This window comes from Gymnoscopelus microlampas, assembly GCF_963454915.1.
Source record: "Gymnoscopelus microlampas genome assembly, chromosome: 12".
NCBI classification, from domain to species: Eukaryota; Metazoa; Chordata; class Actinopteri; order Myctophiformes; family Myctophidae; genus Gymnoscopelus; species Gymnoscopelus microlampas.
In genome coordinates, this window is record NC_139949.1 from 28,605,757 (window position 1) to 28,631,363 (window position 25,607).

Consider the following 25,607-nt stretch of genomic DNA (forward strand, 5'->3'; position numbering starts at 1 on the left):
CTCACGCTCAACCCATTGAGTGACCTTCAACAGGCCGGCTAGTCCTACTAATTGGAGTCTCTAAAGGGAAGAGCAAGCTGCCCCCCACGCTGCAATGAGGGAGGGCCTGCAGGGGGATGAAAGCAGGGACCTTGTATTGTTATTTTACGATTTGCAGAAAAAACTGAATCAGTGTCTGAAAATAAATTAATTCAAACATCCATGCTAAACAACACAAATACCAATTCTGATATAGAGGCACAAAACACAGTAGTAAAGGATAAAGTCAAGGGCATTTGAACCCAAAGCCATACGACAATGAGCCATATAACTAATTTAAAGTCAATGATACTCATCAATGCATGACTCGTGGGGGTTTGAGTAGGGAAGGTCTTATGAGATCTGCAACTAATCCATCAATCTAATTGCTCTCACAAAGAAGCAGGGTTGATGTCCTTTACTCAAGAATATGGAATACAGTGATACAGGTGATTTAGTGCTGGCTTCGTACTCCCAACCTACACCAACCCTGCCAAGAGTAAGACATGGTGATATGACGGCCTATGGGGATGACTACACTTTCCTGTCAGTGTGATTCGCATATTGTTTGTAACATGAATGGGAAGGATAATCTATAGGACCGGAGTCAAGCATGTCAGCAGGATACTGAAAGACTAAGAATAGGACAAAATAATCACTGCTACGAACGTATGTCAAGGTAAAGACACGAGTGGAAGACTTGAACGCTATACAAGGAGTCTGATTTCTCATGTAAAGCCTGAATCATAGTGTCAGTGCATGAGACATAAGATTTGAGTAGGGAGGGCGTCTGCAATTAATTTGCTAATCCATCAACCTAATTGTGCTCACCAACCAATAAAGCAAAGAATGGCCAGCCATTCAGAAGCAATGGAGCATGTTGTGGGGTGCGTGTGTGGGTCTCCATGGAGCCAGCAAGGCCACGGCCCCTTGGCCCTAAAAGCCTCGCCAGTGCCGAGTTGAATGGACTCTTGAGTTGATCCACGCAGGCAGGACTAATCCATCCAAGTCCAAAGAATTGTTTAACTATGTTTGACTGATTAACCTAAACCTCCAATGTTGCTTAAAATCTATCTGTTCAATGATCTCTCTCTCTCTCTCTCTCTCTCTCTCTCTCTCTCTCTCTCTCTCTCTCTCTCTCTCTCTCTCTCTCTCTCTCTCTCTCTCTCTCTCTCTCTCTCTCTCTCTCTCTCTCTCTCTCTCTCTCTCTCTCTCTCTCTCTCTCTCTCTCTCTCTCTCTCTCTCTCTCTCTCTCTCTCTCTCTCTCTCTCTCTCTCTCTCTCTCTCTCTCTCTCTCTCTCTCTCTCTCTCTCTCTCATATCATGCTGCAGTGTGTGGGTGGTGGTGATGGATGGAGAGAGCAAGCAAGATAGAGATAGAGAATGAAAAGAGAAACAAACAAAAAAAGATGGGGGGCTGTAAAACAATCCATTTGGAGGAAGCATAGAGAAGTTAAAAGGAAAGCTTTTTTGTTCGAGCTGCAAATTCTCAAAATGCACATAGCACATGAGTTCTCGCAAACCAGCTGTCGCTAGCATTCAAAGGTCAGACAACTCTCGCCTTGAGAGAATTCCAATAGATACTGTAGAAAGTCAGCAGCACCTTGGTGTGTTAGCATACTGCACTGGTATGTCGGCTTTTGCCAGCTTCGTGGGAGACGAAAATTTAAGGCACTCCTCCCTGTATGGAGCAGAGGTTGCCAGGAAGATTAACCCAGCTTCCTTTTATAGCCCCTGACAAGAGGTTAAATCACACATTACAGCGCCTGAAATGCCTCCCAGTAATTAGATCAGGAATATTACTCTCTTTTTCCCCCTTGCAGACTGCGGCTGATCAAAAGCCTAATGATGGTGTCAGTGCCATGGGCAGCACTGGATGAGTAAATCTCCCTACTAGTGGGAAAGCAGTCTTTCAGGCACACTAACCCTGCTAGACTGCACTGGACACTGTGCATGCTTACCACAAAGTACAGCACACCAAATATTTAGACTATATGTACTGTATCTACTATTAATGCATTGTTGAAAACAATCTTTACATTACCCCGTGGGTAATTTGCCATCTTTTTATTGGTGACTCTAGGTTATGGTTGCATGTCACACTTGTTTGTATACGTGTTGTGTGTACACAGTCAATTGAGGTGCATGCGTGTGGTGTGGGAGAAGCTAGTGACTAGTACTGACTACAAGTTATTTCTGCATGCCACTGAATCCCTTCCTCTGAGAATAGTGTTTCCTCAAAAGGTGAGCTAAGCTAGCCTAGATCTTATAAGCACCTGGTCCCACGTTAGGTCTGAGGGGGCTATTAGCTAATAATTACAGACGCACCATGCATGTAAATCCTTTGCGGTGCATCCCAGGGAAGTCAGCTATGGCAAGACTAATGCTTCTGTGACTGAATGATTTGATCTGGCTCCAGTCCAGACTCATGAGTAGGCTACTTTGAAATGGGCCTTTCAAAGTCTGGCCACCCATCTTCCTATGCCCCCGTCTTGTCTTCATCGCAATCACATTCTGCGGCTGTTACAGTGCTTCAGGGCACATAGTCTGAGTACCGTAATACATAAAGGTTATGGGCTATCATGATAAAATTTGACATTTTCCTCTACTAATTCAATGCTTCCTTTGTCAACAACCTCCCCTTTACACACACACACACACACACACACACACACACACACACACACACACACACACACACACACACACACACACACACACACACACACACACACACACACACACACACACACACACACACACACACACACACACACACACACACACACACACACACACACTACATAATGGACAATTTCATCATTTGCTCATGAGCTCAGCAGGCACAAACAAAGGAGGGAAATGGCAACAGATATGCCAATCACTGATTGTTGAAAGATGTCTGATGAAAGAGTCCCAACAAAAACAGATAGCTTTTCTTTCCTGTGGTGTGTTCCATGTCGCCCCTGACAGCACAACCAACTCCTTACGAAAAGAGGCCTGTGGGTGACAATAGATTCCCGTAACAGGTCTGACCCTGTCCTACAGCCATACAGGTGGCATGGCCCTAAACGCAGGAAGCTAAAGAGCTTTCACAGGATGCAGATTATGAAGTTATTTAGTTTCCACCCAAGTCCTGCTTTCAGGAGGCTACACAAAGAAAGTCTTTGGTGTTTTTGACAGACCATGAAGTAAATTCTCATGAAACCTTCAATGATAAAGGTCTATTTATTTTAAAGGCATTTGGCTCCAGTCAGTGCCTCAATGTTCTTTTTTATAAATACAAAAATACAAATGTATGTGTACAACTTTGAAACTGTGTGGCAACACAGTCCACACTGTTATTTGGATTTGTTAATTAACAGATTGTGTGTTGTGTGATCCCCTTCAACAATTTACAAAGCATAACTCACTAGGCCAAAGACAACGTTGTTATTACAGCATGATAAAAAAAACATTTGCACAAAGGAGATGCTAATATCAAGAACGGTTCATAATATCCTGCTGTTGTTGAGTAGAGTTTTATGAACTGTGATTACAGCCAGCATCTCGGCCGACATCTAAGGTATGGACATCTCAGGATATGCAGCCGGCTGAAGACAGCAAATAGGCGAGGACACATAAACAACTAAAGCTGGTTTGAGCATAACCCCGCACCCTTGTTTACTGCCTCTCTTAAGTGCATTTCATCCCCACTGCTTTCACAGCGGTGGTAGTATTTCAGCATGCAGTACAGGGCGGCTGCTGAAGCCACGGGGACTATGTATGTACAGAGGGCTCAGTCACAGGCCAGAGACTGTTTGGACAATGTAGGTGTCTCACACACACTCCCTGTTTGGAATAACGATTCAGATCCGCAGCTAAAGGAGAGCTCCTGGCTCCTTTATAAGCGGAGGAGGTCCAATAAAAAGTAACAGCTGACTGTTTTTGACTGCTGCTGCTAACGCTTCAGAGGAAGTTCTGCTTGGCTCGACTCACTCACTACATTGCTATCAGTGGTGGGGGAAGGAAAGAAAAGCCTGGATTTGCTTCAAACGGGCACTGAATGACATGCCAGAGATTAGACTCTGAAGGTCACAGCCTTCGCCTATCCTTTCAACTGCTTTTCACAACACAACCCTGGGCTCTTTTAAAACAACAAGAAGAATGTCATCTGGTTACTTTTCAAGGCACGGAGATACCATTCACTCTGGCCAACAATGAGCGCTAACAGGACCAGAGGGTTAGGAGGTTATGAAGGGCCCCATTCTAACTCAGTCTCCAGCACACAGCACGCACACAAAAAAGCACACCCACACACTGAGGCCTTGAGAAGTGGCACAGGCGATGATAAACTAAGCGGGTCACGGCACTGACCATTCAACTCATTCGCTTCCTCTCAGCTCTGCCTCCATCCCTCCCCAGCACAGCACACCGTACCAGAGCTTCCTCCAGGGCTACACTGCTCAATCAGGACCTCAGGGACATTAAGCTCAGTGACAGATCAGATGGCCACTTTATCATCTTAGACTAAAGTCAAATCCCGCTAGATGTTTTTTTTTTCTTTTTAGAAAAAATACCCTGAATAGGATAGGTATACAACGGCCACACTTAACAACTTGAACCCTACTCTGGGGAGAACATTCAGCAAAAACAGCAGATTTACAAGCTCAGAACGTGTCACAATGTGTGTAAAGGGAAGAATTAGGGGGGGATTGTATAGACCTCTGGGGGTCTCCGGTCAACAAAGTATATAGGGTTTAAGTGGTTACCCCCCCATGCTTAACTTTCCCTGGCTCTGCTATTGGCAAGAATCACAGAGCCACAGTGGCAGTAGGTAATGCTGGCAGTTGGCATGGATGTCGGAAAAATGAGCAGCAATAATGGCAGACTTGCTAATAGCGTCTATTAGGATTACTGAGAATGATATGTGACTCGCTTGGCAACCTCTTGTTACAGTGAGCATGGTGAAGGGGGGGGGCTGGGTGATCCAACTGGGGCAGCCTTATCGCATGCCATAAACAGATAACAGTATCTGCCCTGCTCCTCTGCTGTTCCTGTGAGATGGGGGCGCATAAACAACCTCTCCGTCCCCAGTGCCCCTGCAGAGAAGTCAACTACCCTGATCAGACGCACAGATGCTGCCTAGACCAGCCCTCATTCCTGCTGCTGGATGCTGTTGTTGCTGCGTTGAGCGAGTCACTAGGAAGCTTAAGATTCCTCTATGATTTGCCTCAAGCCGAAGACAAAACAATTTCATAAGGCCCTGTGGTCTTGGTGTTTATAACACTCCCAAGCTTGAGGCCTATAGTTTGCTGATTATGCAGGCTCTACAGCAGCAGCATGCCTCTTTGCCCTAATTGGACCTGCCAGCTAGTCAGCTACTATGCGAATCTATGCAAAAAGGAAATCTGCAGAACATAACAGTAAACCAAGATACAAATACGGAGTTCAAATTAGGCTAATTCTCCTACACTCCAACATGGCACCATGTGAACCACTGAACTAAATACCATGTAAAATCAGCCACAGACTTGCAAATCAATCCCCTGTTTTGGAAGGTATTGCCCATGCCACCAGCAAATTTGGACGTTTCATAGAGCCTCATTCTTTAGCCCCATCTCGAGTCCCGATCCTGACCTCTACAGTGTGACTCATGACATAGCCCAGTCACACAAAGGCTACTGAACACCTGCCCCATCTCTGAAAAACAGACTTGTACAGCTGAGAAGACACAGCGTGGCCTGACAGCTAGTCTCCCTGAGTGGTGGCTAGCTGTGTGGGAACGTGTGCGCCGACAGCTGCTCTGGTGACTGTGGAGCTGAAAGGTAGGGATGGCAGACAGATCCCTATCCTGTAGTCCAGCCCAGGGGAAAGCGTAATTCAGCACATGGGTGAAATTCCAAAAATGCGAGTCATGTAAAGAAAAAAGAAAAAAAGGATGAGGCAAATAACCTCTTCCCTGCATAAAATTCACAAACACCTGCAAGAGATTAAAGAACTACAAGCCCCCGCTAGAATATGACAGCATAAATGCTATGCGTTGCAGAGAGTGCATGGTTAGATAGTATCAATTCAAACGACGCTTCTAAAAAGCAACATCAAATACCTTGGCTTTTGAATAAAACAAAATGAGCGACAGCCAAGTGGCTCATTCCAGCACTGGAAAGTATTGCATCAAAAATATGCTATTTAGCCAAGTTATTTCACAGTAAACAATCACTGAATCATAATTGTAACTAATCAGTGTATTCTAATGAGCTCTCAGTGAATCCCAACAACAGCTGAAATATAACAAAAGCAAAAAGAGAGCTGCCCAAGTTCCCCCTATTCATGCTTTGTACCTTGTGATCGGTTATTCATAGCCTGGCTCTGATGTCTCCAAGAAATACAGTATGGCTTTGATGTCATCCTCTTTTATTACTGCCGTTTGAAATAGGCCTAATATTGGGATTCAGTATAATTTGGACCGTATGTGCAGAATGCTCTGGAACACAAAACATATGGGCAGCAATGTGAGGTGTTCTGAATGATGCCGTCTGTATAGGACCAGTCATCACCCAGCCCTATGTGTTATGCCATATGCTTACTATGAGCAAATAGCATGAGCTAAGAAACTGAGTAGGTGTACCTACCATATTCATACCGGACTCGCTACTCGGCTTTCATATTTCCACTCAAACCAGCTTAACCATGTAGGCATAACTATACAATGTTCTCATACTGCTGGGCATTTTATCTCTGAATAATTCACCTAGTACTTAGGTAATTGATTTAAAAGGCATTATACTGTAAGCCAAATTCCTGCTCAGTCACCTTAAATGATCCTCCTTTCCCAAATTCTGAATCAATACAGTCCAATATATGAGCCACAAGTTGGCTGGAAAACCATTATAAACATGCTTTTTTCCATCAGTGTGTCAAGAGCAAAAGTCATACTGCAGTGACAGGTCAATGAATCTACACAACTCATGCATATAAAAATGGAAACAGTGGTAAGCTGACATGGTCCACCAGGCTAATGAACATATGCATTAAAGTGGTACTTTAATTGGGTTGAACATTTTCAGTCCCCTGCATGCTGACTGAGATAACATTCCATAAATAATTCAACTCCAACATTATCTGTCCCTGACTATGTGTTGACCACAAGCATAAATGCCTTTTTTTCTAGCTCTTTATCAAGAACTGCAAAAAAGACAAATGATTTCAGAGTAACAAGTCAAAGCAACGGTTCCTGAACCAAGAAATTGATTTATGTCCAACATAACTGTTAAATGGGAAACATGGATTTCTTAAGCAGTGCATTGTGAACACTAAACTGAGAGAGACAGTTAATCCAGTATCTGTGTAATGAATGAGTTGTTAGCCTTTGATTACATATATATTGTACACAAATTAGGCTACTGCTAATTTTATATCCCATGCTTCTGGACATTTGACAGATTTATCTTTAAAAGGCATTGACCCTTTGAGCATCAAGAGAGACCAGATTGCTTCATTTGGTTGGGAAAAATAGCACCCAGATGCGAAAGGGATCCCTCCTTTACGATAACTGCCGAGTCAAGGAGCCTGCGTTTCTCTGGAAACAAGGTCTGTAATTTAATTATCCACCCTTTGGAAATGTAGGGCAACACAGCTACAAATGCAAAACTGCGCTTTTGGGGACTAATGTTGTGCACAAGATGGAGTAAAGCATTCATAAAACAACAGCTGGAACCCCTCCCAGCTGTTGTGCTCCAATAGCCTAAATTAAACTAAATATAACTGCACTTCTGAAAATAGTCTTCTAACTATATAAATGCATTTTGCAGATAGTCACACTTAATTAGTTATAGGCATTTAGGTGTATCTAAATTATCTCTAATAAAAAAAATTAACAATCAACATTTCATAATCCTCTAATTATCTTACCTTGCAACGTCATCATTACATCAACATTGCTAGAGAATGTGCTTCCAAGACAATCTACTACTGTACATCACATGATTCACCCTGTAATAGACGCACCAACCACGAGCCAGACTCAATATCCTTTAACATAACACAGAATTAAACTGTACGATTAGGTTTGGAGCGAGAGACGTATCGATAAGACCCCATTAGTTAAGTGCACGGTTAGGATTCCCGAAATCTGATCGGACAGAAAGAAACCTTTTGCCTTTAAGACCAATAAGAGGCCATTAAACGTTATTATGGCAAAACCTAATATTTCCATCATGATGATGATGTGAAAACTACTTCTCTGTGCACTTCAGTGCAGCACGGTCGGTGACGTCAACCTTTTATTATCTTTAACACTTGCTTGTTATTACAGGTGAACAGGATTTAATTGCTTATCATCATCATCATCATCATCATCACCACAGTTTATTCTTACAGGTACACTGACTTCAACTGTAATGCACGTTATTATGATCAGCATCAGGACCAGCCAGAGCCTGGGGAACGCGCTTCTAGATTGGGATGCCCATAATAATTGCCCCAGCCCTGAGCCAGCCCTAAATAAGTAAATCAACAAATACTAAAGCTGTGAGGTAACTGATGACACATATTAATACATAATAACATAATAAAACACATAATAATTGCCCCAGCCCTGAGCCATCCCTAAATAAGTAAATCAAATACTAAAGCTGAGGTAACTGATGACACATTGAAAGCCCTGAATGACATACAAACAAGACTCCCAACTTCCAACCTAACTTGCTTTTAGTTCACCTTATTCATGCTTTGTCAAAGGAGGATGGTAATAATGTTAGATGGTAGCTATAAGAGGGGGGAGACACCTGCATTATTATAGAATAGAATACAGGCTAACACAAATAATAATAATAATGGCAACAATTATGTGACCAAAACGCGTACCTTTTTCAAGTGGAATGAGGCACATCATTTATACCACTAGCTGGTTGTTATATTATAGCAGTCTAGAGACAATTAGATAATAAAGACAGCTTTTATAAAACACCTACCCTCCCACGTTATCACTGAACACGACACACAGCCACCTATATGTTTATGGCTCTTGTTGTCGCTTGCCCCAAAAAAAAGAACAGATCTACAAGCTAGCTCTGTTAGCTTGTAAATCTGTTCTTTTTTCCCCCTCGAGCGATGGAGTATAAATTAAGCCTCAGTTCAGACTGAAACATAACACAGAGCTCCATTGTTACCGTGTCTGAGCAATATTTATGGCATAATGGAATAAAATGTCACGAAAATAGCAGGAGGCTGATGTTTTCAAAGAAACGGCTACTTACTCTCCATTCAGCTCCGCGAAAGGCATCGCTTAATACGTCGTCATCGTTTTTTAAAAAAATGACCAGATATTTATGTTTTGTGTTGCCCAGCGCTGCGTTGCCGAATCACTGCTGCCTGCTCTGCTGTCTGTCTGCGGCAGCGACTTCCGGAGCATGCGCACGAATTGGGTGCGTTCCAGATGGAGTAAATTCTGCGCTGTCCTGCGCACAATATCACTGCCCCCCATTAAAGGTACACAGCCTGGATTGTATTAAAAGCATTTGAACCATTTTATAATAATGGACTATGGTGTTGTGTTCTTTAAAGGAAAAAATACTTGTCAAATGTCCTGCGCACAATATCACTGCCGGCCCCCCTTAAAGGTACAACCTGGATTGTATTTTTTTTTTTTAAAGACATGTAAATGTCAAATATGCCTTTTGGAACTTTCTTTATGAATTGTAAATGAAACTGCAGACATTATCAATATGAACAAGCATTTGGTAAATCAATGGTTTAGCTATATGGGCTTTTGTAAAATAATAAGTGGATTGATTGATTGATTGATTGATACTTTATTTAGTAAGACATGAGAACAACAGTACATGCAAGTACAAATTCACAATACGAGGTAGGTCTATAAACTGGAAGACTCATAAAAGCACTGAGCTTGTTTCAAATGAGTTCCCCACGCACACAAATCATGATGACATATAAGAGACAGACAGATATACACACTACTATAGAATGTCATACAATCAGGATTAGTGGAATAATTGTGGCCCAAGGGTGGCACTCGAGGATAGAGCACCTTGGGTGCACCTTGAAACCTCCCCATTAGATGATGTGGTATTTTGTGTACAAAGTTGATATTTTGGTCTGAGGGAAGAGAGCGGAGCTAGAGGAAAGATCATGGGGTCTGCATGAATGTTCTCAGCAAGTTTCATGGTGGCCCACCCAATACAATACATTTTGAGATACACATCTTATAAGTGGAAACCGTAGGCCAACAGCCTACGGTTGAACTTTTAGGAAAGGTCATGTTATCTAGGCTTCCTCCTGCAATCTGCCTATTCGATTATGAGATACATGCATTGCATGCAAAGTTGAAATTTTGGCCATTTTCAGATTTTGCAAGTAGAGCTTCTGGCCTAAGGATGGTGCTAAATGAAAGGCTATGGGGTCTACAAGACAAGACAGTAGGGGTCACCCTACATGGAGCATGAAAGTGCACAGCAAATTCCATGGCACATTTTGTTTTATATCTTGTTTGGGATTATGGTGGATTATGGATGGACGGATGTAAAATGTTCAATTGAACAGCAGATTCCTGCTGCATGGTGGTGCTAAAATCATGGCTGCCCCTCACAGCATTCAATTTCATAAAAAGCTCAGATAATCATTGTCAGAGTGAAAATAAATATTTTGTTATTTAACCCGTTTAGACAACATATTTTGATATCCGTGGCCAAATACATATAATTTCGGGGGTCCTTGACATGAAAAAAGTTTGAGAACCATTGATATTATAGCAACATACGTTTTTACGTTAGGATTTAGAAGATATTTGTAGAATCCCCAGAAGCAAAGATTTGAGTTAAAATGTTGGCTTTAAAAATATGTATATATTCAAAGATTTGCACAAAATGTTTCCGATCTAAAAAAAATAGCAGATCTACAAGCTCATAGCGCGGCACTCAGTGCCGCGCTATGAGCTTGTATATCTGCTATTTTTGAATAGCCAAAGAAATCTTAAAATGACAGATGCTTTCCCGGTCTTAAAGGGTTATGTCAAATCAACAGGGTAAACAGGTTTCTGTGGGGTCATCATTTGCCTTTTAATTAAAAACTCAGAAGGGAACAAATAAAATATAGCTGCAAGCAGCAATACCAAGCAGTGAGCACAACACGCTATAGACAATCAGCTTCATATTCCTCCAGTAGTTGTTAGAGGTGCCCTTCTACCACTATACGAAGTTTTGGAACAATCTGGATTGGCCATTAGGCCTAAACCGGAAATTAGCTTATGTCTTAAACAGGGCATGATGAGATATGCCTTTTAAAAGTTCGATTTTTCCATGCTATAGCCTCCCCCTTTGGCCAAGCAGAGTATAATTTGTTTCAATGACATTTTGCATAACCTTTTACCATTCTGCAACAAAGTGCAAAAAGCAACTGGGTGGTTATACCGTTAGTGGCAGAAGAATAATAACACTAAGGAATAAACTACAATAGAGTGAGTGCCTGTATAGTACACACCTGTGGTACTTGGCCCCTATGTTGGGATTGCTTTTGCATACTGTGTATCATGTAATAGATCCATTGATATTGATGGCCTACATGTTCAATAGTGTCATGCTTTGTGATTTGATAAAATGCTACATTTGTACATTGTGACATGTATAGCTCTCCAATCAAAGACTTATCTGTCTATGACAACTGAAATAAATGACTCCATTACAACCACCCCCTGCCCCCTCCACACAATTGATACCATTTTGTCAATACAGAAGGACAGAGACAGGTAGGTTGAGGGAATGCTTGAAAATGTATTGCCGTATACGTATAATTACATATTACAAGGTATAGGCTATTATGAGATTGAAATATTCATTCTACAAGTACGTAACTAATTATCTAAAGACAAAACACACAATGATCATTGGCAAATTGCATTTTTTTTTTGGAGGAAACAGTATTAAGATGGGCTCCTTGGATGGTGAATATATTCCAAGCATACTAGGCTACAAGCCTCACTTCCCCCACTAACATAGTGAAAGGAGGGAGAGAGCTCTGTCTGAAAGCCCAATCACGCAGCAGTGTGAGTTCAGCAGGTGGTGAGGTAGCAGCATGCAGGCTCCATCAGGCAATAATACAAAGTTAATGATGCAGAATGGTGTCTTTCTCCATACCAAAGAAGATGTCAATACAGGATGTTTAAGAATGCAGCTCCTAATTACGCTTTTTAAATTCACCAGTGATGTGATTGATGATTTCAATGGAAGGCATTATTGATCCACTTCACAGACAAGTCCTATCGATTGCAAGTGTAGAATGGATAAAACTTCTTTTTTTCTCTCTTTTTTTCTTTAAAACCCCCCCCAACTGATGGAGAGATTGTACAATCAGAACATCAATGTGACCTATGGGTAGATTGGGGGCTAAATCATCGCTTTGTAAGCAGTCGGGTCAAGGACTTATAATGCAGTTGCTGCCCAGTTTCAACACTGCCCAAGCCACCGTGACAGTATTGCACTTGGCCCCCACGAAAGATAAAAGCATGAAGTCACCACTATCTAATTTATCTGTTCACCCCAAAGAGAGAATTTATCTCTCCATTTGTTAATTGGACAGGTCCTCTGCCAATAGTCTATCTGTGGGTCATCAGCATTAATACGGTTTGAAAGTCCTATTATAGAGATCTCGTCTGTTGTGCAGCATTAGGCCTCTTAGTACATTCACTTTTGATGGACTGATGTTTAATAGTTTAATTCATGCCTCAGGCTTATCATTTACTGAACTTGCTTATTTTTCAATTATTTCTTTTTTTAATGTTATTTGAAGAATTGCCTACTGTTGCACATCTATAAGCCAGTTATGCTTACAGGCAAACAAGAGACAATGTTGTCACAAAATGTGATGTGACAGTAAGGAATTTATGTCTGCAGTTGGCAAGACCAGTAGCAAAATGACTGCATTTGTATAAGTCTTTTGACTTTCTATTTCTAATATATAATTTCCTGTCAACACACTGTCTTCCATTGTAATTATGTCAGATTTATTATGGGATCAATTGCAAATTGACTTGCAAAAGCAGAGAGGTTTTTCATCACACCATACTAAATCTCATTGGCAAGCGCACTTCAGATGGTAAAGTAGGCTGCAGTTATGATTAAATGGTCTGCAGGCACTGCCTTTTTGTCTTCTTTTTACAGAGAGCTCTTTTTGAAGGCCAAAGTTAATGCAGTCATAGAAAGAACTCTGATACACTCCCACGTGAAACGGCCATGTGAGGAAAGCCCTGAGGGAGAAAAGGCCTTGAATGTGTGTGTGTGTGTGTGTGTGTGTGTGTGTGTGTGTGTGTGTGTGTGTGTGTGTGTGTGTGTGTGTGTGTGTGTGTGTGTGTGTGTGTGTGTGTGTGTGTGTTTTGGAGTGTGGGAGGGGAGAGAGAGAGAGAGAGAGAGAGAGAGAGAGAGAGAGAGAGAGAGAGTTCAAACATAACTGATCCTCAGATATCCCTTCGTTTCTGGTTCAATTGGAATTCTGCAGTAAGTGTCCACTAAAAGCTCTGTTTTGTTGCTCTTCCTTTTCTATGGTGCTTTCAGAGTTAGATGATGACAGATTGTGAGGTACTTGATATCCTTCATCATTCATCCCAGTGGAGGTGTTTGTTCCGCCCTGAGCAAGTCCTCGAGGACTAACAAACAGCCGGCATGTTTGATGGACTATGGGGAGACATCTGTTCTCGTTTTTACTATAGTATAGAGACTGAAAACAATATGGAACAGTAATCATTCAAAACACAAACTGTGTCCCCTTACCTTGCCTCATTAATCCTTCAGAGAAGTTCAGACTTAGGATATGAAAAGTCATCAGCTTGTCATTGTATTGGAAGTGATGAGGTGCAGCACTTTTTGAAAGTGAATATAGCTAGTCTACATATATAGTGTTGTTCCTCTGTGTGTTATGTTGCTTTATTAATTAATACAGATTGCCAATATGATCAACACCTTCTCCAATCCCCACAGTATTCAGCAGCTGATGGATGAACTTCAGTCAGATTATGTGCATAAATAAAAAAGAGTAGGAGCACATTGTGCAGTGCAAGTTGATTAGTAGCTTTAGGGATTGGCAGCCCCTTCTTTTACACTTAAAATTATGGGTTATCATGACTTGCATCAGCAGATGTGTGTGTTTGCGCATTGTAATGAGAATATGAGATCACTTGATATTGCTATTAGGCCTCGTAGATGACGAAGGCCATTCGTTTAACACATTCCTGATCCGTGTATCTACACAGCAATGAATATGAGACATCTGGTCGCATATGTTATTGTTAACAAATACGTTCCAATATTATTATGTCTGCTCTCCAGTCTCCACGCTGTCTACTGGGGATTTGAAAAATAGTGTGGTCGTCCTTATTGGTCGCTAGGGGGCAATAGTGCCACCGCCTCAACTAAAGTATCTCAATGCAGACGCTCTTGAGAGAAGTAGAGGCATTTCTTTGGTTGTCTCAACATCAGTGTTGCCATGTCCGCTTATTATAAGCGACTTTGGGCTTGCTTTTCTGTTAAGTTGCTTGTAACTTTGGTAGTTGCGGGTTGCGGCTTTTAGGGCTTGTTTCGAAAGTGAAGTGCTCATTTGTCCTTGTTTCATATTGTTGTTAAAAACAGTGGTTCTTAAACATCTTCATGTCAAGGAAGGACCCCCAAATTAATATGTATATTTGTCCACAGACCCCCCCCCCCCCCCCCCCCCCATCTGAAGATATTTTGAGCAAGCTACCCTCAATACAAGATTTGTTTAAGAGATGTTCCAAAATTATCTATTTTTTCTACCAAGATTATTTTCTTCAAAAATAAACAAATAGCAGATCTACAGACGCGGTGTGAGCTTGTAGATCGGCTATTTTCAAATAGCCGTAGCCTAGTCGTTTCTTTTGGGCTTGTTTTCGTAGACCTGATTGCTTCAAAACCTGGCAACACTAGAGTCAACATGTCTGCGCCCTGTGCACAGTGTGTGTACAAGTAAACAAGCTACTCGTCAAATACTATGTGATTTAATAAGAGATTTCGCTGAAAGTGTGTGTACTAAATAGTAAATACCTATAATACTGTTGTAACAACATGGCTTTCAGAGCGATTTTGAGGAAGTCGGCCTGCATATCCAGAGTGATAGTGATTTCTGCCCGACATGATAATGTGTCTCATGTCAGAACGGGTCAGTTTCTTTACACTGTTTGTTCGTTCATTCATGTTTTAACTGCAAATGTCTTCTAAATCGCAACAGTTTTCTAAAACGCGTATGTTTCTATATCAGTGGTTCTCAAACGTTTTCATAATTGTCAAGGACTAGCTGTAGAATACAACTCTCGTAGACGTATTTATGATTCTGACGTTTTCAATCTACGAGAGTTGTAGGGTTCACCCCCCATGGACACAGGGACTTTCAGCACTATAACCCGTAGACACTCCAAACATGTAGAAATTGAAAATAAAGGTGCTTACCCCCACGCCCCAAATGTTAACTCTCGCTACGGGGTAGTAGTTTAATGTAATAATCAATATCTTTCAATAAAGAAGTGTTTTAATGCCGTCTGTGGCCGATTCTGTCGGAAGTTCCCAATGGGCGGTAGTGACGGGGCCCATCTGGTGAAACCCGGAATTACACTCAATGTAAACGGGAAGTAAACGAGGGTGAAAAAATGGCGTTCGGCCAGAGACGGCATTAAAACACCTATTTATTGAAAGATATGGATTATTACATTAAACTACTACGCCGTAGAGAGAGTTAACATTTGGGGCGTGGGGGTAAGCACCTTTATTTTCAATTTCTACATGTTTGGAGTGTCTACGGGGTATAGTGCTGAAAGTCCCTGTGTCCATGGGGGGTAAACCCTACAACTCTCGTAGATTGAAAACGTCAGAATCATAAATACGTCTACGAGAGTTGTATTCTAGCCTACAGCTAGTCAAGGACCCCCAAAATGATATGTATTTGGCTGCGGACCCACCATCTCAAAATATTTTGTTCCAGGGACCCCCAGAAGCAAAGATTTGAGTTAAAAATGTTCGCTTTAAAATAATATATATATTCAAAGATTTGCACACCTTTAAAAAAAATACTACAAGCTTGTGCCGCGCTACGAGCTTCTATGTAGCCCGCTCAAAGATGTTTTTTTACTGGTAGTTTAGATGAGGTTTATTTTAAAACCAACAACGTAAAAGCTGGGACAGAAACAAACAAACAAGGACATTAAACATTTTCAAATTACAAAAACAATCATTCACATTGAGCAACACTATTACAAAACAGACCTTAGACAAATAAAATACATAAACACACTTTAACCAAATGAAAATATACCTTGTGCCCATTTAGGCAGGGGGCTAAAACCTTTACTGTCAAGCAAGTAGACCTAACCCTGGTGCTACTGCAAACATTTGAGTCTCTGGCTGAGCAGACAGGTGATAGTAGTGACAAATCAAGTCAAGCAACCTTCAAAATAAAAGCATCTCAAAAGCACCTCACAGAAACATAGAATTAACATAAATGCAATGCACTTGTGACCTTTGACCTGACACACAAAATCAAATACCAAAATAAAAGCACAGTGCCTTGGGGTCATTTACATTCTATATCTGCTATTTTTGAATAGCCAAAGTGTTAAATAATGCTTTTTAGCTCAAATCAAAACATGACACAGATGCGTTCCAGGTCTTAATGTTTTAATAATGTACTTAGTTGTCTGCTCGGTATATGTGCTGTCCTCACAGGAGAACACCGTTAACATGGTTGTTCGTTTGGAAGCTGATCGCATGTCCTTGATGTGTGTCTGACGAAAGAGATTTAAGGCTTATTTATGTGTTATGCCCATTCCCCAGTGGTGTAGTACTGTACTTAAGTACAATTTTGAGGTTTTTGTTTTTACTTTCAGTACTTCACTTCTAATCCACTACACCTCAGAGGCAAATATTGTACTTTTTACTCCAGCTTTAGTTACTAGTTAGTTACTTTGTAGATTTTAAAACATACATTAACCACTTCAACCCCTATGTACATTTCGGCTCACAATGCATGTAACGCATTGTGAGCTTGTAGATTGGCTATTTCGCAAAAAAAATATTTTTGAAAACTTGAAAAATGGGACATTCTGATTTATACATTTTGATGCCAATACTTTTGTACTTTTACTCAAATACATTTTGAAATCCGGACTTTTACTTGTAAGACTATTTCATTGCAGTATTGATACTTTTACTTAAGTAAAAAATGAGAAAAAAATTGTACTTTTTCCACCACTGGACGAAAGAGATTTAAGGCTAATTGATTATGTGTTATGCCTCTGTTTGTTTGCTTCATCATTGGTGCTGCAGATTACATTTTCTTTTTAAATTAACGTTATAACCGTATGTACAGTAAGTGTTTTCATGTGATGTATGGATTAATAGCCAGTCAGAATTTCAGAGCAAAACAGTTATGAATGCAAGTCATAAAAACAAGCATTATTATTCCCCCCACCCCTAAGGGCTGTGCCAATAGCCTACTTTACATAATACAATAATGAAAACCACGCTAAACATTAAATAAAAACAACGCAAAATATATAATAATTCATAATTATATAAATAAAAAGGAAAAAATAAAACAGATACAATTGTAATAAACAGTGTGAGAGTTTATGAGATTTGATCAACCAAGGTGATGGAGGCTACGGAACAATGCTCTCTCTCTCTCTCTCTCTCTCTCTCTCTCTCTCTCTCTCTCTCTCTCTCTCTCTCTCTCTCTCTCTCTCTCTCTCTCTCTCTCTCTCTCTCTCTCTCTCTCTCTCTCTCTCTCTCTCTCTCTCTCTCTCTCTCTCTCTCTCTCTCTCTCTCTCTCTCTCTCTCTCTCCCTCTCCCTTTAAAATGTGTCTGCCAGCTTCATATTACATTAACACATCCAAGCAAGGCAGCAAAATCACTGCTCTGCTGGCAATGAAGTGATAGAGGTGTTGATGTCTTTCTCTTTTTTCTTTCTTTCTTTCAGGATTTGTCGCCTGCAGCCCAGGGAGGAATGGTTTTAGCTTCACTCCTGCCTGTTTTATTACATCAGATGCGTTTTTGAATAGACTGGCGACAGATAAAGCAGCAGAGACAGATGGCAGCTTTCATCAATACCAAGTCTCAGTTCCAGCTGACAGCGGTAATCAGCCCACCGGCTAAGTGATTTTAGCTACGACAATTCATCTGAACATCGCTAAACCTGGGCATTACCACATGCTTAAACTCATAAATGACTACTGCTGGCACTTCCCTTTCGTATGCAAGGTTTAGTTATCACTTACCAGTGTAATGATTTTTTTAATTTGTGTCATCATTTTGTCTCAGGTGAACAGTTATCTCTTTTACTGAGACATCCAAATCAGCCTGAGAACTCAAAGATTCTGAGAGTGGCTGTAATAGGTGCCCCAAATGCAGGAAAGTCCACATTGTCCAACCAGCTCCTTGGTAGAAAGGTTGGAACTTCAGCATATTAATACTCTTTTGGTTTCACTTGTACGCTTGAGTCAATGTTCTTTGGGGGCATTACCACATTCTAACAGCCATGATCCTTTCATATAGGTGTTTGCTGTGTCAAAGAAAGTGCACACTACACGGTCAAGGGCTCTTGGTGTCCTAACAGAGGAAGCTACACAGATAGTAAGCAGGTTTTTTTTTTATTCCTCTGATGAATAATAAGTTGATGGTTACAAAACTCATATTCAATGCTACTTTTGTCTATAGATTTTACTGGACACCCCTGGTCTGACCACTCCATCAAAAGTCAAAAGGTGATGTCTCACATTATTGTTTTAATTGGAAGTCTTTTGGCTATTTTTGGTCTTCAAGCAGATAGATGCTAGTTATACTATGCAGATATGTTGGCTAGTTGTTCACATAATGTTTTGTTATATGGATTTGTCTTTGCTTGGCCACAAATGCTAAGAATGTTATTAATAAATTGTTTTCTTTGCGCTCTACTTATGTGACCATTCAACCGTCGTTTGTTGACTAGAGTTCACGCCATTTACTCTCTGGATAAGAGCGTCTGCTAAATGGCAAAATTGTAATTAGATTTTCCTTCTGTCTTCACAGACACCAGTTGGAGAGGTCCTTGCTTGTGGATCCCTGGAACACGGTCAAAGAAGCTGACTTTAGTAAAAAAAATATACCTTACTACATATAAGCTAGTTATAGGCTACATTTCCCTTTTGATGGTAATCTATATGAGGTTTAAAATGTGTTAACCCATTAAAATAATTCGATTTTAGCATTGGCTTTTCAAAAATAGTAGATGTACAAGCTCACAGCGCGTCACTTTGTGCCGCGCTGCGAGCTTGTACATCTGCTATTTCTTTTTTAACATTTTTGACAAATCTCGAAAGTGTTTGAAAAATGTTGTCTAGAAGGCATTTGTAGAATTTGCCTCTGGTCTTAATGTGTTAAAGGGAAGCTCTGAGTTTGTAACATTTCACGTTTATTACCAGTTGTGGTCATGGTGGATGTGGCAGAGAGGTGGACATGCAACGCGCTAGACTTTGAGGCTATCAGATGCCTGGCTCAGCACCCTGACATCCCAGCAATCCTTGTTCTCAATAAGGTATTGTTATTATTTTCAGTTCAGGGCAAGAATATGCCAAGAAATGCACTCCATTGCCTTTTTTGTATCTAGGAAAGTGTTCAAAAATGATAACGCAAAAAAAAAGCAGCAAATTCAGACTTGTTGCTATTGTGAAACAGAGTATATAAAGTATATTACTATCATATAAACAGCCAAATAGGGTAATTATTGCAAAATGTAGAATCTAGAATTTGACTGATAATCAACCTGGTGATCACTTCTGGGGGTTTCTGGGATAACTTTGCAATCTTTCAACCCTCAGGTGGATCTGCTGAAAACTAAGATCAGGTTGTTGGAAATCACAGCAGAGCTGACGTGTGGAGTGGTGAATGGACGCAAGCTGCAGGTCAAGCCTATGATTAAGCCTCCTTGGGCAGAAAAGAGGCCAATCCCTCCAGAGTTACCCCTTGATGAGGGTGACACTGAGCCTGGGGGTAGTGCTGAGACCCAGCCTGTGCTCAGCACAGAGCAGCTGAAGGCACTGAGGACCCAGCGGGGCTGGCCTGGCTTCAAGGAAGTCTTCATGTTGTCCTCTCTGGACAGGGAGGACATTGAGACTCTCAAGGTTTGGCTCAGATTTTTTGATCACAGCCAGAGAAGCCCACAGGGGAAGCACACATTATATTATGCTTAACCACTTAAGCCCCATTTTCTTTTCTTTTTTTTGGATTATATCTCCATGAAAAGAAGAATATATCGGCATGCGATTGTGAGCTTGTAGATCTATTTTTGTACAAATAAAAATAAAATATTTATTTTATTGTCTATAATAATGACATCTCTAAAATAGCCGGGACGCCAGGGTTCAATTGGTTATACACTTTTGTACGACAAAGAACAAATCAAGCTATACATCAAGAGATTCTTTCATGAATATATTGCCTGTTGGATGTTCATGCTTGACACTTGAAAAGTGTGTTGACCAATAGAATGTGTTATTTGACCTCTAGAGGTACTTGGTTGCTGCTGCAAAGCCTGGGGCCTGGCAGTACCACAGTGATGTTCTGACTGACCAAACCCCTGAGGATGTATGTACCAGCATAATCAGAGAGAAGCTTCTGGAATATCTACCTCAGGAAGTTCCCTACACCATGAAACAGGTCAATTAGAATGTTAAAATACTGTATATAAATATATGATTACATTATATATGTAACTTTACAAGTAAGTTGACGTTTTTCAGATGTTAAAGGACCATACCGGTAGTCCTGCATGTTTAGCCCATTGACTACAATGGTATACTTGATATTAGCTGGCATTACTACTGTTGTATTTTAGTGTATTTTACAGTGGGTATATTGTCAATACAAGGACATGTATTGACGACCGTATTAAGTGGCGTACATACTAGACGGAGATGGGGATTGACGTACGTCGGGGGTGAGGAACTGGTACATTCTTTACGTCAGTGCATTCAGTGCATTCATAGTTTGACAGGTTTCTTATGCGTGATTAGGCCCAAGAGGCTATTCATCCTCCAGAGGGAAGCAGTGAACGTACTTCAGGTTAAGCTCAGAGCTCAACCTGACGGATGACATAATCGACGGACAAACCCCCCATCCCCCCTCCCATTTTTGGTCTCCCCCTCCGTTCCTTACGCTTACTTAAGGGTCTTACGTCGAGTATGAATAGGGCTTTATCTGTACGATTTTATCCACCATCTGTTTTTAAATATATATATATTTTAAGATAGATTTGGGTCCTACTGTATGCAGGAGTAATAATTACTCCTTAGTAACGGTTATGTTTGAAGCATATTGTAATACCCACTTACATCTGTTATTATTTTCAATAATAATGTACAATATGTTACCACAAACTTAGTTTGCAGGGGGTTCATGGTTGAATACTATATTAACAAGCAAATGACTTTAACAAGCAAATGTCTTTGTCTTCAGGCCATTGACCTCTGGCAAGATGGAGCAAACGGAGAGCTGATAATAGCTGTAAAACTTTATGTCATGAAAGACACTCACGTGGTAAGTGGCTTGCACATATCTAATTGTCACTGTCTGTCTGTATATATATATATAGAAAGTAGATAAGCCTAATTTATGCTTTGCCGCACAACAGTGTTACTTGCGAACATTTATTTTCAGAAAGCGACACCATTGTGCAACAAAGTCTTAAATTAGGATATGGGCCTGGCTAGTGCATCAGAGCTTTAACTGTGTAATTCCTTACATGAGAGGGGGGGAAAAGCTACAAGCCCAGTGTAAGTGCCAGGTTCCATTTGTGGGGATGGGATCTTGCATTGCTTTTCCATACCATTCAATCCTATGTTTCGCTAACCCTCTTAGATTTCTCCCTGTAATCCTCAACTTTATATTTGGAGACTTACAGTCACATGCATGTACCGTATAACAGTTCCAGAGGGTGGATCATTCTGTCTAATTCTAGTCTACAGCATGGTTCTCATTCAGCGTTAAGTGCACAGCCATCTATCCTTCGGGCAGGCTCACCATTTGAGCGTTTATAACAGCTGTAGTTATGCTGCCACAGATGTCACCTGCAATAATGTACTTCTGATATTCATTAGCAATTTTGCACACACACACACACGGCACACGCATGCATACACCCACACACATGTACATACACATTACATGATTCCATCATATTATCAGCAAAAATAATGTGTAAACAAACAAACAAACCAAAAACTTAATTTACACAACACCGATGATAGTGCTGTCAAACTAAGCTATGAAGCCATCAAAGCTGCAGCATCCCAGGCAGCCCATAGTCACTTAAAAGAAGAAAACACTATAATACATGTGGTCAACAGACATTAATCAGCTAAATAAGGTGAGCTAACTTTGAAAGCCTCTTATCAAGTTGCATGGTAGGGCAGGTAGGCTGTATACTGTATGAGGGAAAGGTAGACTGATGTTTGATGTGATCATTGTAGAATGTCTTTAAAGCAGGAAACTGGAGTATAACTTTCATATTCAGTCTCATCATGAATCAGATTTTTCCATAGTACTTGTCCCCATTTACTGTGGAATGGTCTATTCTATAAAAAGGTATCCTTCTCTTACACGGCAGCTGCTCTGAATACTGTCTGGGTCTTGCCGTTTTCATTTCCCTTCCTCTCCACAGAGAATTGTGATTGGAACAGCTGGTCAAATGGTGGCACGGATGGCCCGTGAGGCTGGAGAGGACCTGAGCAGGGTGTTCCTGAGAGAAGTGAAACTGAGGCTCTCAGTCAAATTGAAGCAGTGAGGAGGATGGAGGTAATATGTGAAGTCTGAAGAAAGAAGAAGAAAGACTGGAGGAGTAAAAATGTGGATAGGATCTCATCCTGAGCCGCATATTTTCAGCTTTAAAAAAACATCCACTAAAGCGTTACATCTGAACTCCTCAGAATATTGACTTTTAGATACATTTAGCTTTGTGTCTTTTCATGTTCACCTGGTCCTGTATTTATTCAAGTATGCTACTGTATGTAAAATGAGATACGTATATGTAACTGTTATTTTGTTTGAACCTCTCATTTGGTCCAGGTCTTTGCACTTTGTTACGTGGAAAATCAAAGAAAGTGGTTTGAGTTTGTTGTAACAGCAGTTGAGGGGAACTAATACAATATAACAGTAGACAGGTTCTTACTGGGGCTGTGTAGCGTAGAGGTTACAGAGCCATTGCAATTGACCACTGGCCCTATTTTATACGTAGGCTATTAAGAATTAGCCGATCTACAAGTGATCAGGTATTGAATATATAATACCCATGATGACATGCCCCAAAATAGGGACACCAGGGTGATTAAGTAAAACATAATCTAAAAGAAAAAAAATCATCAAATGGAGTTGATGGTTTATCTTGGGCTCTCAGTTTGTACTTGGCAGGAGCCTTGTGCTAAGATGGACTGTAGATAGCTGAAGTGGAACCTGCCATGTCATTCACTGAGATGTCATTTATAATATACACCATCCAGGCTAAAGCCTATACTTCATAGTATGTGTTGCTTGACGAAAATAAGCAACATCATCGTGCAGCCAAGTATAAATTAGGCAAAATTTCCTCCACTCTCTCTTCACTTTAGTCACTTCCATTGCCAAGTACTGCCTGCCATCCCTTTAAGTCTCCCTTTTTGTTTCCTTGCTTTTTCACTTTACTCTGCCTCGCTCACAAAGCCTAGCTCTGCCCCTAAGGACTGAATTGTCTCCCTAATGGAAGGCAAAATGGAGCACTAACCCAGTGCTAAAATGGGTCAGATAATGGTGATTAGATTCATCCCTCTGCCCAATGACTTAGCTCAGTGGTTACTCTATCCAGGGCATCTTCATGAATAACCAGTTAGTGGCCTAAAGCAAGGGCAGAGAGAGAGAGAGAGAGAGAGAGGGGCTGGGCTTCAAGTGTCACCCCCTTAAGCTCTGGATTCTCTCTGCAACGGCTGCTCCCCAGTGATTAGACAGGCAGTTGCACAGCAAAGATCACCACTCAGACAAGCCAACTGCTGCCTACTATAGGTTGTCGTGACTAAGGTATGTCAAGCAGCGCACAAAAGTGATCTTGACAAATTATACTTGGAATGTCAGAAATGATACATGCATTGTATGAATAATGACAAATTATTATTTGTTTTTGGAGCAATAAACTTTATTTACATATCAATCAAGTGCACATTATTAACAAATATACAATTTAAAAAAATACTTTTGGACAAAGTTAATATTTCTGTACTGGTATTCCAATTTTCCAATTTTGGCATTTATCCCTTCTATCCCATCTCGAGCTTCTTACAACATGTAAGAGTGGAGTAAAAGGTTTTAACTTAGCATCAAACCTAGCATCTAAATAGCATACACACACACACACACACACACACACACACGCATCTGTCGACAAGCAAACTGCATACATCTATCTAAATCTCATAGAGCATAATTGAATAATTAACCAACATACATCTGGATAACTAGCATCTATCTACTGTAAATAGGAAACAATTCCTATATAATATATAATAATTCAAATTCTGTCTGAAGTTCGTTAGCAGTAAACCAATCAATACATTTGATAATTTTCCATCATGTGGGTGCAGATGATATTGAGTCAAGGCCATAGAACCCTTACCATTACTAAAAACTCAGTAATGGTAACGGTTTGATTGCCGTGCTCTGCTCTGCTATGTGCAGCTTGTAAATGTGTCTTCAAAGGCCTGAAGGACGAATGAAGCCCTGGATAGTACATCATCTATACTGTAGTGTCTCTATAATGAACTTACAGTATATGATGATATCCTGTCCAGGGCACAAGATCAACATTTACTCATCTGTTCCCCGTACATTGTATTATCCTGTAAGACAAAGACAGAACAAATAAGTATATTTTGCATTCAAACAAATTGAATTGAATACATCACAATTCTCAAGAATCCCTGGTTAATGGGGTAAAATACTTTTAAAAATATGTAAAATCCAGCAAATATCTACCATAAAAGGAGAACTCTTGTTCAGTAAAACGTATTGTTGGTCTCTATGAGGCTAGGACCTTTAATGTTTCAGGGTTTGAATGGAAATAGCATGCAAATGCTAAACAGCTCTTTCATCCATTTCAATACCACGAGGACCAATTAGGCCTCAACCGCATCACCCCTTTTCAAAACCAGCTAGATCATTGGTTACCAAACCTTTTCAGCTGAGACCCAAAAGATAAATTTGATGTGTCCCCGGGACCCAAACTTACAAAATTATATTATGATTTAACCACTTAAGCAATATTTAATAGCGATAATAGCCTATCTACAAGCTCACAATATGACACGATGTGACACGCTGTGAGCTTGTAGAGCTGCTATTTTCACTATATCTTTGTTTTTTACATAGAAATAATTTTGAAAGATGTTGATCAAAAAAATCGGAATACTTTTGATTAAAAAAAGATTTTTGAAAATCTTTGGAATTAATAATGAAAAGAATTGTAGGAAATGCTAACAATAATTGTTATATTTGTGACCCGAAAATGGGCCCCGACCCAACGTTTGGGAAACACTGAGTTAGT

At 40.5% G+C, this 25,607-nt stretch overlaps 2 protein-coding genes across 2 annotated transcripts in view; one reads left to right on the plus strand and one right to left on the minus strand.

Annotated features, from left to right (window-relative positions):
- Nucleotides 1-9,482, minus strand: part of fam222ba (family with sequence similarity 222 member Ba) — a 31,709-nt gene extending 22,227 nt beyond the window's left edge. The window contains exon 1 of the mRNA XM_084074523.1: nt 9,257-9,482. The gene's annotated coding sequence lies outside the window, so the exon portion shown is untranslated. The remainder of the gene's footprint in view (nt 1-9,256) is intronic.
- A 5,467-nt stretch (nt 9,483-14,949) lies between these two features.
- On the plus strand, nt 14,950-24,200 carry eral1 (Era-like 12S mitochondrial rRNA chaperone 1). The gene is made up of 11 exons (XM_084073601.1): nt 14,950-15,179; nt 17,988-18,143; nt 18,329-18,456; nt 18,563-18,640; nt 18,725-18,771; nt 19,076-19,137; nt 19,468-19,580; nt 19,864-20,166; nt 20,552-20,701; nt 21,500-21,580; nt 22,704-24,200. Exons 1-11 carry the CDS (start codon nt 15,086-15,088, stop codon nt 22,824-22,826), a joined length of 1,335 nt encoding a protein of 444 aa, XP_083929727.1. The 5' UTR covers nt 14,950-15,085; the 3' UTR covers nt 22,827-24,200.
- The last annotated feature ends 1,407 nt before the right edge of the window (nt 24,201-25,607 follow it).